This window comes from Gambusia affinis, linkage group LG06 (assembly GCF_019740435.1).
Source record: "Gambusia affinis linkage group LG06, SWU_Gaff_1.0, whole genome shotgun sequence".
In the NCBI taxonomy this organism is placed as follows: Eukaryota; Metazoa; Chordata; class Actinopteri; order Cyprinodontiformes; family Poeciliidae; genus Gambusia; species Gambusia affinis.
In genome coordinates, this window is record NC_057873.1 from 3,674,388 (window position 1) to 3,696,830 (window position 22,443).

A 22,443-nucleotide genomic window follows, 5' to 3' on the forward strand; every position below is an offset into this window, starting at 1 on the left:
GCCAGCCGATGTGCTGGGAGACTGGAGATGAAACATCAAGAAGAGTGGAGACCAGTGGATGTTTGGGATGATAACTGGAACATGAACTCAGTTGCTGCAGTTTGTGCTGAACTGGACTGTGGTTCTGCTGTTTTAGCAAGAAATTCAAAGGAAGCTTCAAAGAGACCAGTTTGGTGGATCAGGCCTGACTGTTTTCAGTCAGGATCTGCATTAAAGAACTGTTTACCTGATGATATAAACAGTGATCAGAGCTTTGAGTTCATCTGCTCAGGTAACTCTGAACTCTCATATTTATTTCTTTTAAAATGTTTCTTCCATCAGGTTCCAGATGTCTGCAGAGAAACCGTCACCTTTAACTAAGAACCTGAAACCTTGAGGAGAGAAACTAAAATAATTTAAATATCCAGATAAAGTTTTCAGTTTAGCCCACATAGATGAACAAAAACTCATCATTTTAATAACTTTTAATCTCTGCTGCTTTGAAGTCGATGCATCAAAATCCCAGGAGGAGTTCAAGGAAATCAGACATTTTCAAAACCTGAAAATTAACAGAAAATTAACTTTTGATCCCAAATGGTGGATTTCCTGTTTTTACTGTAAATAGCAGGAAAACCTTTTGTTTGTTATGGTTGTTGGCCTGGATTAACTAGGGGGCGCTGTTGAGTCATTTTGCCAAATTTATTTTTAATTCAACTGAAATACAAAAAATGTAAAATTGTACGTTTTCATTACATTTAGTGAGTTTATTAACATGTTTATGTCCCAAAAATATGATAAATTCAGCTAAAATAAAAATAAATTATAAAATTCCAGGTACAGTCGGTTTCACTTCACCTTTGATGCTCTGAGATTTTCTAGTTTGGTTTTCTTGGCCTTTATTTTTATCAAACTCAGAGATGTTTCTATGTGTATCTAGAAAAATAAAGTTCTGAAATACTTCAAAACTTTTTTCTTTCTGCATCCACAGACTCAGTCAGGCTGGTTCAAGGGACCAACCGGTGCTCAGGCAGACTGGAGGTGAAGACCAACCAGTCGTGGTCCTCAGTGTGTGAAAAAGACTTTGACCTGCAGGATGCAAAGGTGGTCTGCAGGGAGATTGGCTGTGGGCCTCCTTCAGTCCTCCAGGGGGCGCTCTATGGAGAAGCAGAGGCTCCAGTGGGGAGCAGAGAGTTCCTGTGTGAAGGCAGTGAGTCTGCTCTGCTGAACTGCAGCAGCAGGAAGAGTTCAGGTAGAAACAGCTGCTCACCTGGTCAAGCTGTTGGACTCACCTGTTCAGGTAGAGGAGGATCTGCAGACCTGCTGCTGTTCACTGCTTCACTTCCTTCATTAATGAACTCTCTGTCTCTGCTCAGATCAAGACAACTTCAGGTTGGTGGGAGAGGCCAGCCGATGTGCTGGGAGACTGGAGATGAAACATCAAGAAGAGTGGAGACCAGTGGATGATTGGGGTCTTTACTGGAACATGAACTCAGTTGCTGCAGTTTGTGCTGAACTGGACTGTGGTTCTGCTGTTTCAGCAAGAAAGTCATGGAAATTAAAAAAAAAAACAAGTTTGGGAGATCAGGTCTAAATGTTTCAAGTCTGGATCTGCATTAAAGAACTGTTTACCTCATGATGACAACAGCCATTGGAGCCGTGAGTTGATCTGCTCAGGTAACTCTGAACTCTCATATTTATTTCTTTTAAAATGTTTCTTCCATCAGGTTCCAGATGTCTGCAGAGAAACCGTCACCTTTAACTAAGAACCTGAAACCTTGAGGAGAGAGAAACTAAAGTAATTTAAATATCCAGATAAAGTTTTCAGTTTAGCCCACATAGATGAACAAAAACTCATCATTTTAATAACTTTTAATCTCTGCTGCTTTGAAGTCGATGCATCAAAATCCCAGGAGGAGTTCAAGGAAATCAGACATTTTCAAAACCTGAAAATTAACAGAAAATGACTTTTGATCCAAAATGGTGGATTTCCTGTTTTTAGTGAAAATAGCAGGAAAACCTTTTGTTTGTTATGGTTGTTGGCCTGGATGAACTAGGGGGCGCTGTTGAGTCATTTTGCCAAATTTATTTTTAATTCAACTGAAATACAAAAAAATTCAGATTGTAAAGTTTGCTTTACATTTAGTGGATTTATTAACACGGTTTCACTTCATCTTTGATGCTCTGAGATTTTCTAGTTTGGTTTTATTGACCTTTATTTTTATCAAACTCAGAGATGTTTCCATGTGAATCTAGAAAAATAAAGTTCTGAAATATTTTAAACCTTTTTTCTTTCTGCATCCACAGACTCAGTCAGGCTGGTTCAAGGGACCAACCGGTGCTCAGGCAGACTGGAGGTGAAGACCAACCAGTCGTGGTCCTCAGTGTGTGAAAAAGACTTTGACCTGCAGGATGCAAAGGTGGTCTGCAGGGAGATTGGCTGTGGGCCTCCTTCAGTCCTCCAGGGGGCGCTCTATGGAGAAGCAGAGGCTCCAGTGGGGAGCAGAGAGTTCCTGTGTGAAGGCAGTGAGTCTGCTCTGCTGAACTGCAGCAGCAGGAAGAGTTCAGGTAGAAACAGCTGCTCACCTGGTCAAGCTGTTGGACTCACCTGTTCAGGTAGAGGAGGATCTGCAGACCTGCTGCTGTTCACTGCTTCACTTCCTTCATTAATGAACTCTCTGTCTCTGCTCAGATCAAGACAACTTCAGGTTGGTGGGAGAGGCCAGCCGATGTGCTGGGAGACTGGAGATGTTACATCAAGAAGAGTGGAGACCAGTGGATGTTTGGTATCGTTACTGGAACATGAACTCAGCTGCTGCAGTTTGTGCTGAACTGGACTGTGGTTCTGCTGTTTCAGCAAGAAAGTCAAAGGAAGCTTCATACAGACCAGTTTGGGAGATCAAGTTTGACTGTTTGCAGTCAGGATCTGCATTAATGAACTATTTACCTTATGATGGAAACAGTGATCAGAGCCTTGAGTTCATCTGCTCAGGTAACTCTGAACTCTCATATTTATTTCTTTTAAAATGTTTCTTCCATCAGGTTCCAGATGTCTGCAGAGAAACCGTCACCTTTAACTAAGAACCTGAAACCTTGAGGAGAGAGAAACTAAAGTAATTTAAATATCCAGATAAAGTTTTCAGTTTAGCCCACATAGATGAACAAAAACTCATCATTTTGATAACTTTTAATCTCTGCTGCTTTGAAGTCGATGCATCAAAATCCCAGGAGGAGTTCAAGGAAATCAGACATTTTCAAAATATCTGGGGAAAATGGAAAATTAAAAATGATGGGTTTCTGTAAAATATTTTATTCATTGAATAAATCAGATCACAGACAGGGCGTAGCCAGGTGAATGTCACAGATTTCCATTTGATTTTCTTTCTGAAACCAACAACCAAGAAGGAAGATATTTATTGATAACAGGTAGAATAGATGGAGTCAGTATAACATTATGTAATGTAAACCTTCCACCTGGCAGTGTCTTTTCATTTTATAAAAACTATTTGATTTAATGGGACAATAAACTGGTATACTTATTTGTGGAGGAGTTTGGAATATAAGACTTAATCCATAGCTGAATATAATCTCATGTCACAATATGGTGTTATAGATATCTGGAGGAGTTTATATCCAACAAGCCGTGATTATACTAATTTCTCTCATGAACATACAATAAACTCTAGAACAGATTATTTTACTTTTAAAAGAGATTGTCATAAAATTAGTAACTGTAAGAGAGGCAACATTGACCTCTCTGATCATAAACCCTATTATTAACTTTAAAATTAGATGAGGACTCTAAAAGTACACAATGGAGATTAAATACGAGTAAACTGTATGACTGAATGACTTCCAATTTACAAAACTAATCAAATCTGACATAAACACATTTCTAAAAGAAAACAATAATGGAGAGGTTAGTCCAGAAATAGTTTGGGATGCACTAAAAGCAGTTATTAGAGGTAAAAATTATATCTTTCTGTGTCCAAAGAAAGAGAGCAAACCAATTAAAACTATCAGAATTAAACATCAAAATTAAAAAGGTTGAGACAAAACATAAGAACTAAAACCAGAACGTCATATAAAGCTTAAGTATTAAGAAATAAACTTAATGCAATGAATTTTCAAGAAAAATTTAAAAAAAATATTTATTCTAAACAAAGATTTTATGAATCGAGAGCCAAATTAGCAAAACTCTTTGGGAGAAAATTAAAAAACCAACAAGCAGAAAATACAATATATAAAATTAGGGACCCAAATTCTGAGAGGTGTTTATAAATAAAATGAAATCAAACAAGTTTTCCAAACTTATTGTAAACAATTATACACACAACCAAGCATATAAGATCGCACCAAATTAAACAATTCCTTGAACAACTTAACCTACTTGTTCTGTTGTATGATCAAAATCAAAGATTAATATTGAATATCACAGAGCGGGATCTCTCTTGCACCATTACAAAGCTTAAAACAAACAAATCTCCTGGTCCGGACGGATTTCCTTCCAAAAGCAATTTAAGTCGGAGTTATCACCATTCCTCCTTCTAAGTTTTAACATGGCTCTGAAAGAGGGTAAAATGCCACCAACATGGAAACAAGCTACAGTATCTGTTATTACAAAAGAAGGAAAGGACCATCTGAGCTGCAGTTCCTACTGACCTATCTCTGTTCTTAATATTGATTATAAATTATTCACATCAATTCTCTCAAGGAGAAAACAGGAGATACTCCCAGAACTTATTCATACCGATCAGACTGGTTTTATCCCACAGAGACAAACCCATGATTATATCGGTCACACATTTCATATCCTGAACCACGTTCAAAATACCAAACACCAGCTGCAGTGATCAGCCTCAATGCTGTAAAAGCTTTTAATACAATAAGCTGGAACTTTCTATATAAAGAACTTGAGAAGTTTGGTTTCCACTCCACTTTTATTGAGTTAATCATGTCACTGTACACAAAACCGATTGCACTGATAAAAATCAGTGCAATTCCACGTTAATTACAATGTGGAATGAGACGAGGATGTGGACTCGCTACATTACTATTTGCCCTTTACATTGAATCATTTGCCCAACTAATAAAGCAAACTGACAATATCAAGAGTATAAACATTTCTGGTGAAGCACACAAGGTGGCACCATATGCGGATGATCTGTTGCTATACATAAGCGAACCAAACGCATCGCTGCCTACATTATTTGACAGCTTGAGCAGCTTTGGTGAATTTGCAGGATATAAATTGAATGTGAAAAAATGCAGATATTCACATTTACTTAAAATCCACCAAATTCTTTGTGCACTGAACTAAAACTTAAATGGGACCAAACTGTATTGAAATACCTTGGGGTTCTGATCCCCAAAGATACAACCACTATATTTAAGTGTAATTATGAAAATCTTCTGACCAAAATTAGACTGGATATACAACGATGCACTGTCACACCCTTCATGGGTTTAACCCAAAGAATTGAATCTGTCAAAATGAACCCACTACCAAGATTCATTTTCTTGTTTAAAGTCCTACAGGGAGAAATTACCAAAAGCATTTTATAGAGTGGGACACAATGCTTTCCAGATTTATATGATTCTGGGAAAAAGCTGATAATTAGATTTAAAACACTACAACTTTCAAAAGATAAAGGGGGCATGAATGTACCGCATTTAAAGAACTACTTCTATTCTGCACAAATCAGGCCACTGATAAACCTTTTTAATAAAAACTACAACGCCCAATGGAAGGATATGGAATTGGCTCTATCTCCAAACATCCCCTTACAGGTAATCTATGGGAATAAAGATTTAGATCAGATTAAACTCAAAAATGTAAATCCTTAGATAAGATCCCAATTAAAGATCTGGTGTTATAAGATGGTGTGCTTATGATCCTGATTTTAAACCAAATCAAACAGATACAGGATTCTGTAACTGGACATCTAAAGGCATAACAGCACATTTCTCATTAATGGATAAAGGACAAATAAAAGACTTTCAAACACTTAAAACGATTTATAACTTGGGAAGACAGAATTTTTATAAATACCTACAAGTACACCATTATCATAATCAGGAAATTATCAGACATATAGATGAACTGGAACCAGAGCTTAAAGAAATACTAGCAGCATATTAGGCCAAATCCAAAAAAGGTATTATATCACGGTTATATAAGGGACTTATGAGTAAAAAAACACATTCAATTATAAAATGCCTTTGTTACTGCATAGCAGTTTGGAGATGTACCAATTCATACTCATGGAGAGAATTTAACTGGAAATGTTTACATAAACTTTTTTATAACACTGAAACAGAAAATCTCTCATACCAGGGAGGAGCCTGAGTGCTGGAGGCAATGTGGAAACATAGAACCTGTCAAGAAATCTGGTATGTAAATATGAGATCTGTCCAGGTCCACGCAGAACAACAGATTATAAAGTGCCTAAGAGATTGCTGCAGCCCTGTATGTTGATTAAAAATGATTGCTTATTGTGTACTCTTTGTATGAGAATGTGTTCTCTGTATTCTATTAATGTTGTAATGAGAGAATAGAATCGAAACATCTGATGTACTAATGTTTTATATGATTTTAATGATTTGAGTAATTATCGAAACATCTAATGTTCTGATGTTTTATATGATTTAAGTAATTATCGAAACATCTAATGTACTAAGATTTTATATGATTTTAATGATTGAAGTAACTTGTATGATTAAAGTTAAGTACAGAACAAGGAGAAGTAAGGTTGGGGGGTGGAGGCCGACACATGTAGTTGCAACTCGGAAAGTCCCAGAAAGTCCTAGGCTATGACACATACAGCTATAGCAACTCGGAAAGCCCCAAAAAGGCCCAAACACATAGTTTTGCAATAGGGTCATTGTGTCTCAAGCTGGAGTCTATTGCTCTCGGAAAGTCCCAAGATTCACAAGCACATTACCTCACAAGTGAGTCATCGTGCCCAAATTTGCAGATGGGCGGGTTGCGCAACTATGAAGCAGAGCACAAACTGTTCTTTGTCTTCCTCTCTCTCTCTCCCTCCCTCGGTGTACTCCCCAGGGAGGGAGAAAAGTATAAAAACATGAGACCGAGGTGATACGTTGTTCTTCGTCGCCGGCGCTGAGACTCTACACAAGTGTGGTAAGAAGACCAGCAGAGGACTACGCCCTGGAACCAAGAAAAGCGCCTCACAAGGAGGACAACGGAGCTCCTCACGCCGGACCAAAGGGCGAGATCCACCGACCCACTGCCTTGGTTCCTAATTAGATTTCCAAACTCTGCACTCTACCCAGCGATTTCAAAAATTACATCTCAACGGACTTGGGGAACTGAACAAAAGTCACAGGATCGACTAAGGGCTGTTCGGCTGGATGAAGCAGACAGTTCATTTTGTTTCGGTTCCAAAGAGGATTTATGATTTAAAGTCAAAGACTCTGACCAAGGACTACAAGGACTCCTGTTGCCAAGATCCGATACCATCGATGGGTATGAGTTGTGCCACACCCCAAAGCCTATTCGATAGATAGATGACAGTGTAGGGAGGTTGTTAGGTAAAGGTTGAATTGATCTAAACTATATTGATTTTCTTTGTATGGTAATCACAAGTAAATTCTGTATGCCTGTCATTTTCCATGCTAAAGCTTGCTTAATAAATACATATATCTTAAAAAATTCTGATTAGGTTGTGGACATTGAAATTAATTGAGTCATTTGAGTTAAAGTTCTTCTATTTATAGTAAAATCAGTATGCATGATTCTAGTAATGTGGTGGCTTCAGACTTTCCTTTGGTGAGAGTAAAATAATGACCCTGGGACTTATATCTTAGTCACTAAAAATTATCTAGCCGTTACCAAGTGCACGTTACGACAGGAAGAGAACTACCGTTAACAGAAGTGGTTATTGGAATTATGCAGCTGTGAAGGCTACTCGGTTGATTGTTCCTTAACTGGAAAGGGTCATAACTTCTGGATAAGGAGGTAGTTAGTGCTAGACGAATCTCTTCCGCCACCAGTTTAAACAGATTATCTCCTATAGACTTTGTTCAGGGTAAGACCCGGGTCTTAGAGATTTTCCGGACCTGTTAGACAGAGAACTGGTTCAGTAGTCAGCCCGAGGAGTTGTGAGGAGAGGGCGGGGCTGGCTATTGCGCAGTAACAAACATGGCGTCCCTGGGTGGGCCCAAGTCCAACGGAGTAGGAGGGCCTCAGGTACTAAGTCAGTAAAAACAGATGTGTGATTCTGAATAGCTCACTTAGTGGCTAGCTCCTAGGGAGAGGAGCTAGTGGTGACTGATAGGGCTGTCAGTCACAACCCTCGCAGTAACTGTATAGCATACAGGTGAGGGAAAGCTTCTACTGAGGATAAATGACCAGATCCAGACAGTGAAGCCAGTAGCCAACCCGGCCTGGACCCATCCCTGCTCTATATCGATAAGAGAGGCTTTGGGGGAGAGGCAACTCGAAGACAAAGAACAAGAATGGATACTAAAAGAGAAGATGGATACGCGAGAGCTGAATCGAAGCAAGGAATTCCACAAGAAAGTGGCTCCGGCCACGAAGAAGAGGAACAAAGTGGAGGAGAGTGGCGATCTATGCTCTCCACCTCCCAACTACAAAGAACTCCAATGAATTTGCTGCTGCTTGGTGATGGATTTGATACATGGACTGAAGTAAATCGACGCATGTTCTTCAATCATCACTACCACTACAAGCAGGAGGACATACCGAACTTGATGGAAACTATCATTGACTCCAAAGGCATCTACAGCTGCTCCAAGCTGGACCATGGGACACGGCTGTGTGTGGCTCCGTGTCCGGTTAAGGTCAGCAAAAAGAGTGAGATCAGAGCCTGGCTGAAATGGTTTGCTGACCTTCTGGAGGAAAAGAAGGACAGCGAAATAATAACGATCTACAGCCCGTCTGAGAAATATGACGGCGTCGTCAAGACAGCAACACTGGCAGCTGGTTTAGACGGGATACTGGTGGACTCCAGTGCCAGAGGAGTAAATCGCTACGCTGAATACCGTGAGGAATTGGAGCGGCTGGCTGCCTACAAGAAGGAGAAGAAGGAACGGAAACGAGCATCAGCCCCGGCTACGAGAGAGGAGGAATCTGATGTAGCTGAGGCTCCATCCCGGCCCCCGAGTAGGATAGGAAACCCCGTCGGAGAGCTGGGGTCGGCAGACATGGAACTCGTCAACCTAACTTCGGACGACGACGACGGACCATCTCGACCGGCTCCGTCATCGGCCCAGGGAAGTCCTCGACCGACGCGTCCAGAGGAGGCGAAGGGAGCACTCCAGCAGATGGTTAAGGACGGCGAGCTGAAAAAGGCTGCGATCGGCTGGAAAGCTCAACAGTCCGAGTTTCGCCCGACGCTTCACAGCACAGGGAGGAGACCATCGGCGCCGCCACAACATCGGGAGGAGAGCAGCTCAGACGACGCGGGGGACAGCACAGACGAGGAACTACGGGGAACCGACAGACCGAGGAAAAAGACCCAGAAGTCGGACGGCTGGAGGATGGCCCAGGAACTGGCCCCACTGCCGCCGGAGGCCATCTGTGTCAAGATGCAGACCGGGCTCAAGGTGTTTCAGCTTGTCGGGAGCCCATGGGACATCGAGGGTGATGGACTGATCGTGTTCGCCAACCACAAATACAAGATTCACAACCGGGAATTCCGAGGGGACCTCCAATGTCAAGCCGGAGAGAGTTATCAGCAAAACTCACTGCTGCTGCGGGAAGCGGCCAGGGCCACTGAAACCAGAGGGAAGGTCCTCATCGTGAATGGCTACAGGCTTCCCTACGGGGCAGTGATTCTGGTCCCGATCGACGCTTACCAGAAGGGGGATAACCTTGAGGACTACCGGAAAAAGATTTGGCACGGCCTCGAGCGGGGTCTAGTGGCCGGTAATAATGAGGGAATGAGGCGAGTTGTGGTGAGTGTACAAGGACTGAGAACACCAAAGCTGCCGGGGAACACCGCCCAGTCAGTTGCTGAGAACGGGTTGGTGACCATAGCCAAGACCAACAGTCATCTTTTCGGGTTCAAGGAATTGGTGGTGGTGGTCGACCCTCGTCTGCACCGGCTTCAGACGGAGCAAGGGGTACGGATGGCAGCTGCGATAGAGGAGCAACGCCGGGTCAACCCCCCCCCGCCAGAGGCTAAGAAGTACCCCCTGGTGATCCAGCCGAGCTCGCCTCCAAGTACCTCACAGGCGGGCAAGGCCAAAGTGGTGGAACCCATCAAGATAAAGCTGAGAGCCTCATCAGACGGAGCTGATTCCCAAGCAGCAAAATACGTCAAAGAGTTCACGTTTGAAAGAAGTGACAGTGAACAGGAAAAATTCAGCGCAGACAAGGTGAAGAACGAACGGCAGGCTGACAAGGAAGATGGACTGCTGAAACCGGTCAAGATTCAGCCGCTGAACTCCCCCCGGAGGGACCCTCTTCGACAGTCGCAGTACGAGGACATCAGCGACGCAGAGGACGGAGAGGAGCAGCGCGAGGACGAACATCCTGCAGCGGAGGAAGAAGAGAGCGACCACGAGAGCGCCTTCTCCGACCCAAAGCAGCCTCTAGCTGATTACAGGCCGCTCCGGACAGGACAACATCGAGGGAAAAAGAAGGAGACGGAGACGTTTGACATCGAAAAATCTTCTGAGAGATTGGCTCGAGACTTGACCTGGGGTCCCGTCCAGGCTAAGGATGGACGGCGGGCGTATGTACCAGAAGTCGGGCAAAAGGAGTACCAGATCCCGGGAGGTTGGGCCAGCAGACTGGAGGACCGAGTTACACTCGAGGTGGAGGCGACGGTCGGGGAATGGGCCAACATACTGATGACACCGTCCTGCTCGACCCTGACGGCACACTACTCCCTGACCGCCAACTTCAGGACAGCCTACATCGGGATTATGTACGACGTGATGCTGCGACGACTGAAGAAAGCCGCATACAAGTATTCCCGAGAAACTCGACAGAAGCTGGACGAAGTGTCTGCTGATGAAGAGGAGCCCCAAGGGACATCTCTGCAACTGGGACAAGGGGATCCGCCGCCATTAAAAGGTGTGTCAGCCCAGCCGACAGGATTAAGTGCGAGCCAGGATGCTTACGCTGAACTCAAGAATCTGAGACTGATAATTAGGAGTAAGGGTGCAGATGAGACCAACGAGGAGTATCTGAAGGACGTCTGGCCCACAGTGGTGTCTGCTACTAAGCATGAGGGAGCCAAGAAGCTGTGGCTTACTAGCGTGACCGCGGACCCGATGACTGGATCGGAGTCTGCACAGAACCACTATGAGAGGTTGGTGTTAGAAGACATGGATGATGAAGAATCCCAGATCAAAAGAGCCAGAGGACGACTTGACAAAGGGAGCCGGTTAGAGCCCCTTTGGCACACACTCAAGCAAACCGTTTCCCCGGCGCGATATGTGAAGGTGCTGCGCGAAGTGACTAAAGGACGGAGAGGTGAGCTGGTCTTCGTGAAGCTGCCGGTGAGAAGCACCACAGTCGCCCAGATGGACACAGCAGTGCAAGGATTTGACCTGGAGCAGCACTACTTCGAAGAAAGAAGGAAGAAAGAGTCTATCCAGCCTGCAAAACCACCTAATAAGGCAAATGTGAGACCACCATCTAACTTCCAAAGCAGACCCTACCAGCAAGGAGCACCGGAGCCGCAGGGAAAACCAGTCGTCCCGCCAGCACCATCAAACCAGCCAAGGAAAGGCCCGTTCCTGTCAGATGAGGATTATAGGAAATTGAGCCCAGAACAGAGGATGGCCCTCCGTGAGGCCCGCAAAGTCGGGAACGGAGGGTCAACGAAGTGATGGAGTCCAGGTCGCGGGTCATCTTAGAGAATGCCTACTGGAAGGGGGATGAAATCTACGCTAAAGTGGATGGAGTGCCCTATCTAGTGGACACCGGAGCAGAGGTGTCTATGACCCGCAGAGACCTAAAAACAGCAGGACACCTAAAGGTTCAATTTGCCAATGGAAAAGTAGAAGAAATGCCCTACGGGACCTGGAAAGGAGTAGTGTGGGTAAAAGGTCCCTATAATCTTCTCACAGTAAAAGACTTAGAAGGATTAGGAAAAAAGAAGAACAATCGTCGTTCCTTGGAGCGACGACTGACAAACCTGAAAGCCAGGCTTGTGAGAGTCGGACCGACACAGGCTGGACCAGAAACACAAGACTGGTACAAGCCGGTCGACATACCAGCAGTGACAGAACAGAAAATTGAAGAGAGCGACTTCTCCCCGGCTGGGAAAGAGAAGCTGCGTGAGATCATCACATCAGCGGAGGTGGCCCGGTTCAAGAACGACTGTGGGGATCTGGGTCCAAAGTTTGTTCATCACATTGAAGGTGGGGTACACCCGCCTGTTCGACAGTACCATGAACCCGGGAGCGGTCAAGAAATGGACAAATAGTGAAGGAGCTGAGCGCTCTGGGAATCATCAGAGAGGAACTCAACCCCATCACGAACAGCCCCATCCAAGCGGTAAAGAAACCTGAATCGGCAGGAGGGGGTTGGAGACCGGTGATCAACTTCAAAGCCCTGAATCGAAGAACCGTAGCGAACCGAGCCAGCCTAATCAACCCGCAAGGCACACTGAAAACACTCCGTGTCAAGAAGTTCAAGTCCTGCATCGATCTGGCTAATGGATTTTTCTCACTTCGCCTGGCAAGACAATCCCAGGGTAAGACAGCATTCACCCATAAAGGCAAGAGCTACGTCTGGCAGAGGTTGCCCCAGGGATACAAGAACTCTCCAAATGTTTTCCAGTCAGCCGTGATGGAGGTACTGGGGGATGTGGGGGCAACAGTCTACATAGATGATGTTTTCATTGCCGATGACACTGAAGAGGAGCACCTAGCAAAGCTGCGAACTGTGGTCGAAAACCTCACTAAGGCAGGTCTGAAACTTAATCTCAAGAAATGCCAATTCGGACAGTTCCAAGTAAATTATCTGGGGTTCCAGGTCACGTCGGACCTGGGACTCTCGGAAGGATACAGAGAAAAATTGATGAATATTCAGCCCCCTCAGTCAGAAAATGACCTGCAGAAAATATTAGGATTATGTAACTATGTCAGAGACCATGTACCCAACTACCAAAAATATGCCAGACCGTTGTACAACTGCCTGAAGAAAAATGAAGACGGAGAAAACGGAGAAAAGCAACCATGGGTTTGGACAGCAGCTAATCAACAGAACCTGGAGGATTTGAGAAAGGCGATCCAAGCAGCTGTGAGACTGGAACCAAGGAGTTTGACGGATAGATTGGTGGCAGAGATCAGCTGTGAGAACGACGACGCCATGATCAAAGTAAGCAACGAGAACGGGGGCCTGGTTACCCTGTGGAGTTACACCTTGACCTCTGTGGAAAAGAAGTACCCACAGGAGGAGAAAGAGCTGGCGGTGCTAGCTCGTTACTGGAGTGTCCTGAAAGACCTAGCACAAGGACAACCAGTTAAAGTCATCACTCAAAGTCAGGTCCACAAGTTTCTAAGAAAAGGGACTGTTGAAAGCACCAAAGCAACTAACGCACGGTGGGGAAGATGGGAAGACATCTTGCTAGACCCGGAGCTCGAAATTGGGCCTACACAACCCACGAAGAAACGACTACAAGAAGCGCCTGAGACACCAGAACAACCAGAGTGGATACTCTACACCGACGGATCAAGAAAAGGGTCCGATCAGACGGCCTACTGGGGGTTCATCCTGAAGCAAGATGGCAGAGAAAGATGCCGACAGAAGGAAAAGCCTCGCAGCGCCCAAGCAGGAGAAGTGACAGCAATATTGGAAGGACTGTTGGAGTTGGTGAAACGAAGAATCAAAAGTGCCAGAATAGTCACGGATAGCTATTACTGTGCTCAAGCCTTTAAAGAAGATTTGGCCATTTGGGAAGAGAATGGTTTTGAAACAGCCAAAGGCAAGCCAGTGGCGCATAAAGACTTGTGGAAAAAGATTGCCGAGTTAAAGCTGCAGCTAGAACTCGAAGTTGAGCATCAGAAAGCGCTGCATGAGGGAGCTCATTGGCGGGAATGAGGAAGTGGACTGTTATGTCCAACAGCGGAAGATTGTCTTTGTCGGTACCGAGAAGTGGGACAGTACTCCCAAAGGTCGGGAGGTCCCAGAAGAGTACGTGGACGAGGTCGTACGGAGCGTGCATGAAGCCCTTGGACATGCCGGCGTACGACCTACCCGTAGGGAGCTGGAGGAGCAAGAGCTTTGGATCCCAGTGAAACAGGTCCAGCGCGTGCTGAGGGACTGCGAAGTGTGTGGTCAATACAACGCAGGTCGCCGAGGGCAGCGGTTGGACGGGTTGACCATCAAGAGCACAGTTCCCTGGGGCTCAGTCTGCATGGATGTTGCAGGCCCCATGGGGATAACAGGAAAAAGAGGTGAGAAGTACCTCTTGGTGCTGGTGGATTCTATGTCGGGATTTGTAACTGTAAAAGCAGCCAGGAAAGCAAACGGCAATAGTGTTGTCGGCATGCTGGAGCAAGTGTGCAGTGCCCTGGGAATCCCGAAGGAGCTGCGTACGGATAATGGGACGCATTTCCGTAATGCACAGGTTGATCAATGGTGCCAGACCTATGGGATAATGCGAGTTTATTCACCCCCATACACCCCACAAGCCAACGGGGTGGTGGAGCGCACCATAGGATTAGTGAAAAGCTGGATAGCTAAGAATGCTAACACCAGCAGCTGGAGCACCAAAGCGGTGGACAGGCCCTGAACGACAGAAGCAGAGCCGAGAGACCCGCCCCCGCGATGGAGCTCAACCAACGGCCGTTCACCACGAAGGAAGTGGGGCGGAGCTCCAGCGACAAAAAGGAGAAGCTGACGCCCAAGGTGCCATTCCAAGTGGGACAGCGCGTGTGGGTCAGAGCAAGAGATCAGCCTGTGAATGCAGCAGTGAAACCCAAGTTTGAAACAACAGACATAGTCAAGCAAGTACTGGATAGGAACACAGTGTTGCTGGAAAAGAAGGGGATCCAAGGAGTCGCTCAAGCCAGTTCCTAACTAAAGTGAAACAGAAGCCGGTGAAATGGCCAGTGAATCATGTAATACTCCACCCTATCTCGGACTGGCCACCGTGAGAGGGGTGGTTGTAATTAGAAGAACAACTTCAGGGATTTGGACAGGAAAAGCCCTGAAGAAATTGGAATGGGCCAAAAATGGAATCCTGTCGACGGAGAAAGAAATGGTGATGTGGAGTGGACCTAAGAACTGCTGCCCTGTTTGTTTAACGGACAACCAGCTCCCTACCACCTGGGAAGGACCAGGCCGTGACAAACCCAGGCGACAGGAGGCAACGGCGTTGGTACTGGGCTCCCTGCCGGTCTCTCCGGTCATCGTCTTGAGCACCCTGTTCTGCGGGAACTGCCGGATAGGATACCTGCCCCGACTTACGGTGATGGCCCAATGGGGCTGGCAGGAGGAGGAACTGAAAAGATGTCAGTGCATGTGGGACGGCGAGGAACTGTGCTACTGTACTGTCTGTTGTGACTTGATTCAGAAGGCAGGGGTGTCTCCAACGGGACAGGCTGAAGGCTGGCAGGTAAAGAGATACTACAGCGCCCTACGCCTGTTTAAATCGAACGACCGTGCCCGGTCAACTTATGAGAGCCCCATACCAGCACCCCCTTGGTTCCCCGGACCTTCTGCTCCTCCTGTTACTCCGGAGGACCCGTCGGGGACAGAAGAAGGGGTGTGGAAGACAGCAGAGGGGCCCCATGACGACTTGTGGACGTCTGTTCAAGCTGCCTGGCCATATGACCCCTCTCGGACGCACGTACCGTTCCTACCGGTAGGCACCCAACATTCCCCAGTGATCTTTCGGGTGTTTCGGCCCCAGTTGAGTCATCCTGCTGGAGAGTTAAATCTACTCCCGGATGACACTAAAGTGCAGGCTGTCAACGGGGGGTGGACAGGCCCTTGGGAGCTAACCACCTGGGCGCATCTGATCTTGGAGATCATCAATGACTGCACCATCCCAGTAACGGATCTACCAGGACGTACCAAGGAGAGTGGAGTACGCACGTCGAACGTATACTACTACAACACCGAGCTGGATGGATGGGGCAGTAATGCCTCGAGGCCCAAGGAAAAGTCATCTCTTTACTGGGTGACAGCAGAGTCATCCTTCCGCGATGGAATACTGCAGGTCCCTGGAGGCGTGGCTCATAGGGTGAGAACGCCCTCTGACTCAAGCACCACCCGTCAAGTTCAACTGTCAGTGAGGATGGTCATCATTCCTTTTAAGGGGATCTACTCAGTCGGAGCAACAATCAAGACGGTGCCGGAGGAACAGGTCTATGCCACCGTGTCCCTTACTGAACCGGAGCCACCTCGTAAGAAAATAAAGACCAACCCCTGGCAGGCACTCACCTTCACATTTCCATGGAAGAAGAAAAATTAGAAATAACGGACCTACAGGCAAGAGGAACACGAGTCGTCACAACTAAAGGTCAGCAAAAAAAATGAAAAACGAGATGGAAAAAGATATTTTGTAAGTAAACTATTTAAAGTAGGCACGGGGGCTTGGTCAGGGACTTCAAAAAGAGGGCCTTTTCTGAAACTCCCCCATGGCTCTGTTTTATTAGATAAACCAAGAGAAGATTTCACTACTTCGTTCCCACTTTCTGAAGCTTATTATTTCCAACATTTGATCTACCTACGCCCAACCGATCTTCAAGACATAGGGAATGTGGGAAATGGCGATGAAAAGGTGCCGAGATCATGGCACAGCGTGTACTATTTTTCCCCGTCAGAACCTGCGGTCTGGAGGGGGCGACAAATGTCTAGCGTGGTGAAGCAGAGATTTCCCCGGACTGCCGGAGACATCTCCCCTGGATCTTCAACACTGTATACTGGATGACAGCAGGAATGGAAGTAAGAATCAGATGGGGACCCCACTATTTGGAGCCAATACAGGGATTATACTGTGAAATAGCGTTGAACGGCTGCATCATCTGGGCATCATCCCCCGGCATGGCTAAAACTCTGGTGAGGATGGAAGGTGACCCGGACCGTTTCATCTTCAACAACACACGACTGCCGCTGAGACTGGAGATGGACAGGGTCTACCCCAACCCTCCGCATCAAAGGATTTTTACTCCACCACCTATGGGGTACCGCACCCGGCTCACACTGCAGGGCCAATCTTTGTGCACATATATCACCATTCCAATCCCCGTGGGGCACATGCATGGCGCCTGGGAGGATAAGGCGGTAACAAGTGGTAGTGCACAGGGCCCACTTCCCAGGCCCGACTGTTGGAGGATGTTCTTATGGAAGTGGGTGTGGAGGGGGTTGGAACCAGATCTGCCCTACCCCTCTCCAATATATACCACGCTGCAGCGAGGGAGAAACACCAAAGCATTAAAGAAGATCTGCGTAACTCCAACTGAAGCAGACCCCAGAGAACGACTGATTCGTCACATGTTGGAACCAAAATGGAAGACATCCATCTGAAAAGAATGCCTACGAAACCAAACCTACTGGCCGACATATCAGCCCCGGAAGACTCAGGACGGCAGACGACTGGATTCCTCTGAAGGACCCTGCTACGGAAAAGCTACTACGATTAAGGCCAAATCCCTTTGTTGCAAAAGCGTTCTTACGCCTTCTTCCCTGCTAATCGCTTCTGCTACTCTCACCACTATCCTATACTTCGTTGGAGTTGGACCATGGCAACTTACACACTCAAGAGTCACCTATGGTCGCCCAAGTACGCTTAACTTTAATTGCTGGAATGTAAGTACAACATCCATCTTTGTGCCATGGGAAAAAGATACTTCCACCGAGAATATGACTGCTGTATTTGCCAAGGATTATGGCAAAAAGTATGTGGAAAGTCGAGCATATAGCCTGAATGATTCCGACATTGATGCCCTCATGAATCGTACATGGGAGATCTACTACTACAACTTCCTCACTGACGGCGTGCTCTGCTGGATAAGGATCCTGCAACGCAAGGAACGCCGAACCGTCGATGCAACTGGATCCACCCAGACCTAGGGGTGCGGAATGGCACTGCAACATGGCCTGTCGACCTTTGATCTTGTTGCCCTACAAGGATACTGGGATACAGAAGTAGTCTATGCGGCTCCGCATAGAGCCTCAGGTTGTCGAACCTGGCTCCCCGTTGGGACTTCTGGGGGGATTATCACCTGAACGGTGAGGACGATGTTGTCGTCACCAGAAGACCGCCTGTGGTAAGACCTCCGAAGAATAAGACACAACTTCGTCAGGATTCATCAAGTTTTACGAACATCACTGCTTTTCTAATTCGGCAAGGCCCCAGACGATTCATATATCAAACGGACCAGGCAGACTGTTATGACAACAAGTTTAAGTTGCTCTCCAGTTGCTTGTGGAACACATTTATGAGATGTGGCAGTCAAAATTACATAGTACTAGGCATAGAAGAATACATAACTGTCTCATGGGTTCGTGAGAGCTGTGCGAACTGAAATAGAACCCTGGCTAAATAACTCGTTCCCATGGACCTACATTGCACCAGCCGAGCTGTACTACATTGGAGATTTTCCTGAAGGGACTGCTCGTTCTCCCGACGGGTTAAAAGGACCACAAGTTGCCGACCTGCGCACCCAACGACTCCCAACTCCTGACGATCTTCTCAATGCTCCTAAAGACCAGTTTGCGAAAATCGACAAGTGTGTGGCCAAGAGGATCTTCGACAGCCTCAACGGAACCACCTGGAGGAGGACTCTCTCCTCTCCACGTTGTGACATCTGGCAGACTAATCACGCCCTTTTCACAGTATGGACCTATGAATGCCCCGACCCTGACTTGGTCCCAACAGCAAAGCTCGCTCTGCAAGGCTGGTATGAGGATTATTATCGAAAGTGGGACTGGGAATTTTGGGGATTTCAACAAAGAGAATTTCAAACCTGGGTGTTACCTTGTCTCAGTCAATCAAACAATTATTGGATAAAATATCAGTATGTTGCCACTGTCTACTCCAAAGAAGTCACCATATGGCCCGGAGCTTTTTGGAGACCCGAGCCATATGTGAACCCAAGACCCTGGCGCATGACGTGTCGACGCAACAACACTGAATGCGTCATAGCATTGGCCAGGAAACCTTGCCAAACGCTCATAGGTTGGGAAGACTACTGCAAAGACCATTACGCAGAAGAGTATGACACCCATTCATCGGAGGTTACTTGGAGGAAGATCAACGGAGTGTGGCGGAGAGCAATCGTGAGTGGAAAGACATGTACTGATGCGATCCTGGGCTATCACCTCCAGAAGCGCAAAAGCATCCTTAATGCCCCCGTTCCCTTCATCCCACACCCTATCATCGCCATTGCGGAAGGGCATGCATTCCGGAAAAGTCTGTGCCAGGGTGAAGTAGACCATGGGTTCGACTGGGTTGGACCTAACCTTATGTATTCTAACCTTACCTGCTATGTGACCAAAGAGACATGGCAGCAATGTGGAGACGGAAAGAATCAACATGAATGTTACTGGTATGAGGTCCTGGGCTCCTCTGTGGCAACCGTAGTCACCGACGTTGTGGAAGGAGTTGCCGACGTGATAGGGGGAGGGCTCTCTATTGTCGAAGGTTGGATACTCAGTGCCCTGAGTATGTTGTGGCCATACTTGCTAGGCCTCCTGGGCGTTGCCGTGGTTTTGATCATGGGCAAGGTCATCGTGGAGGTGTGGCTGAAGGAACTTTGTCGTTGCAGGGGGAAGGACTATAAGCCCCTCCCCCCCAAGGCGGAGCGTACATCCGCATAAAGGACAGCTGCTGTGTGCCGCCGAGCCATTCCTCTTCACGGCTGCGGTGGGGACCTGACCTAAAGAACAACCATCATCAGAGATCATGGCATCTAACTCATCTACTAACTCCTCTGCTCCGACATCACTCTTTGCGCCTATTCAAGTGAGTACCGTGGAGCAGATTAGTGTCATCTTTGCCTGGGTGATATATTCCCACACCGGTTTATGGTCTACTGATCAGCCACTAAGGGTGGTTGTCGCTCTGCAAGGGTATATGAAGATCATCCTACGCCCTATCTTTCTCCAAAGATGGGATTGTGCTCTATCCCTCTTTGCTTGTTATTTGATGGGCCGAACCCGAATCAACTGGCGTAAAGGCATCGTCGCAGGCCTCTGGCTAACCATGGATACAGCTGCCATGGTAATGGAGTTGGTGTGTGGAGGAGTTCATGCCACCCGTGCCGGTCCCCTCAAAATCACCACTGCTATCGTAGAGGGGCTCTTGGCCGTCTACATCCTCGTCTACCTGGCACACCAAGCATATTCCATCAAGGGTAGCAGCAAGCGTCGCTGGCTCCAGAGATGGGCGCTCCTGGTCCTTTGGGCAGTATGCTGGGGGGTCCTGGTGATCCTTTACTGGATAAAGAAGACCTCTACATTGCCCCTCATTGCTTGGCTCATGACCTACTCTGCCATATTCCATGATTCCATCCAGGAGCCTCAAGCCCCCATCTACGATCCCCCCGTGATCAACTCCCCATGGCTCGCAGCTCAATCTGGCACACCAGCTTAGTCTAATTTACATCTTTTCCTCTGCTTTGGCATCTAGGCTACATATTTATGTAAATAATTTCTAATCAGTTGCAACTAATCATGAAGTTACCTGGGTTGCTATTTCTCTCTAGGTACCGATCTGCTGTGTGGGGTGTGGAATACCCGCAGAATCCTATGGATTCCTTTGGGTTGCATCGTCAACTCGTTGGTGCCAAAAGTGTGTGCACACTCACTTTAGCTATGTAACGGCTATCTTCTGCGTCGAAGGACGTGGGGTCCCGTACATTGCGGCTTCTACATCTAGAATCCTGGAGCGAGACCACGAGATCGTGTGGACCTCTGCCTTGGGCCAAGACGAAAACGAGCTATCATCGTCCAAACTGGGCAATGGGCGGATGTACCCCATAGTCAGGAAATTGTGGGAGAACCAAGTGTCCCGTCGTTGCCTACCTACTCTTCATCTTTTGAATGGCAAGGTGGTGGCTGTGGGAGAGTATATTCCCCCTGTTTGTCCAGTATCCCCGGATATGTTCGTCGACGTCGGAACCCAAACCAGCACAGCAACACAGGATCAGTGTTCCCAAACTGAGCCACTCAGTTCATCTCACCAACCCTGCCAGACGACTGACACCGGCGCTTCGTCATCCACCTACGAGGAAGAATTCCAGGAGCTGTTGGCGGAGTTATGTCTCCCCTCACCTCCCCAAGAGGTGAGTGCGACTGGTTCTGCCCCAGCTCCTCCGCCTCGGCTGAGTCCCCCACATCCTCAGCTCCAGCCCTGCTCTACATCTGGCGAGGATATGGATACGGATGACTGGCTTCCACCACCATCGAATCTTACGGAGTACGACGTTGTGGATGCGTGGACACCGTCTCCTTCTCCTACGGCCGTCAATGAAGAGGATGTTCTTTTTCTTTGCTGTGATGATGGACTGGACAACGGCCTTGACCTCTTTTGAGTAGGGCTGTGCGAGTTCTGCTGAGCACTGTCCAATCTCAAGGAGGGGGTGTCAAGAAATCTGGTATGTAAATATGAGATCTGTCCAGGTCCACGCAGAACAACGGATCATAAAGTGCCTAAGAGATTGCTGCAGCCCTGTATGTTGATTAAAAATGATTGCTTATTGTGTACTCTTTGTATGAGAATGTGTTCTCTGTATTCTATTAATGTTGTAATGAGAGAATAGAATCGAAACATCTGATGTACTAATGTTTTATATGATTTTAATGATTTGAGTAATTATCGAAACATCTAATGTTCTGATGTTTTATATGATTTAAGTAATTATCGAAACATCTAATGTACTAAGATTTTATATGATTTTAATGATTGAAGTAACTTGTATGATTAAAGTTAAGTACAGAACAAGGAGAAGTAAGGTTGGGGGGTGGAGGCCGACACATGTAGTTGCAACTCGGAAAGTCCCAGAAAGTCCTAGGCTATGACACATACAGCTATAGCAACTCGGAAAGCCCCAAAAAGGCCCAAACACATAGTTTTGCAATAGGGTCATTGTGTCTCAAGCTGGAGTCTATTGCTCTCGGAAAGTCCCAAGATTCACAAGCACATTACCTCACAAGTGAGTCATCGTGCCCAAATTTGCAGATGGGCGGGTTGCGCAACTATGAAGCAGAGCACAAACTGTTCTTTGTCTTCCTCTCTCTCTCTCCCTCCCTCGGTGTACTCCCCAGGGAGGGAGAAAAGTATAAAAACATGAGACCGAGGTGATACGTTGTTCTTCGTCGCCGGCGCTGAGACTCTACACAAGTGTGGTAAGAAGACCAGCAGAGGACTACGCCCTGGAACCAAGAAAAGCGCCTCACAAGGAGGACAACGGAGCTCCTCACGCCGGACCAAAGGGCGAGATCCACCGACCCACTGCCTTGGTTCCTAATTAGATTTCCAAACTCTGCACTCTACCCAGCGATTTCAA

General features: G+C 46.7%; 1 protein-coding gene across 1 annotated transcript; it reads left to right on the forward strand.

The window, feature by feature from the left end:
* Window positions 1-2,291: 2,291 nt before the first annotated feature.
* LOC122833031 (scavenger receptor cysteine-rich type 1 protein M130-like) lies at window positions 2,292-3,990 on the forward strand (the record flags this gene model as incomplete). Its single annotated transcript, XM_044120328.1, has 3 exons — window positions 2,292-2,592; window positions 2,675-2,968; window positions 3,971-3,990. Coding segments are annotated over 3 exons (615 nt in total), but the record flags the coding sequence as incomplete, so codon positions are not given.
* Window positions 3,991-22,443: the final 18,453 nt, after the last annotated feature.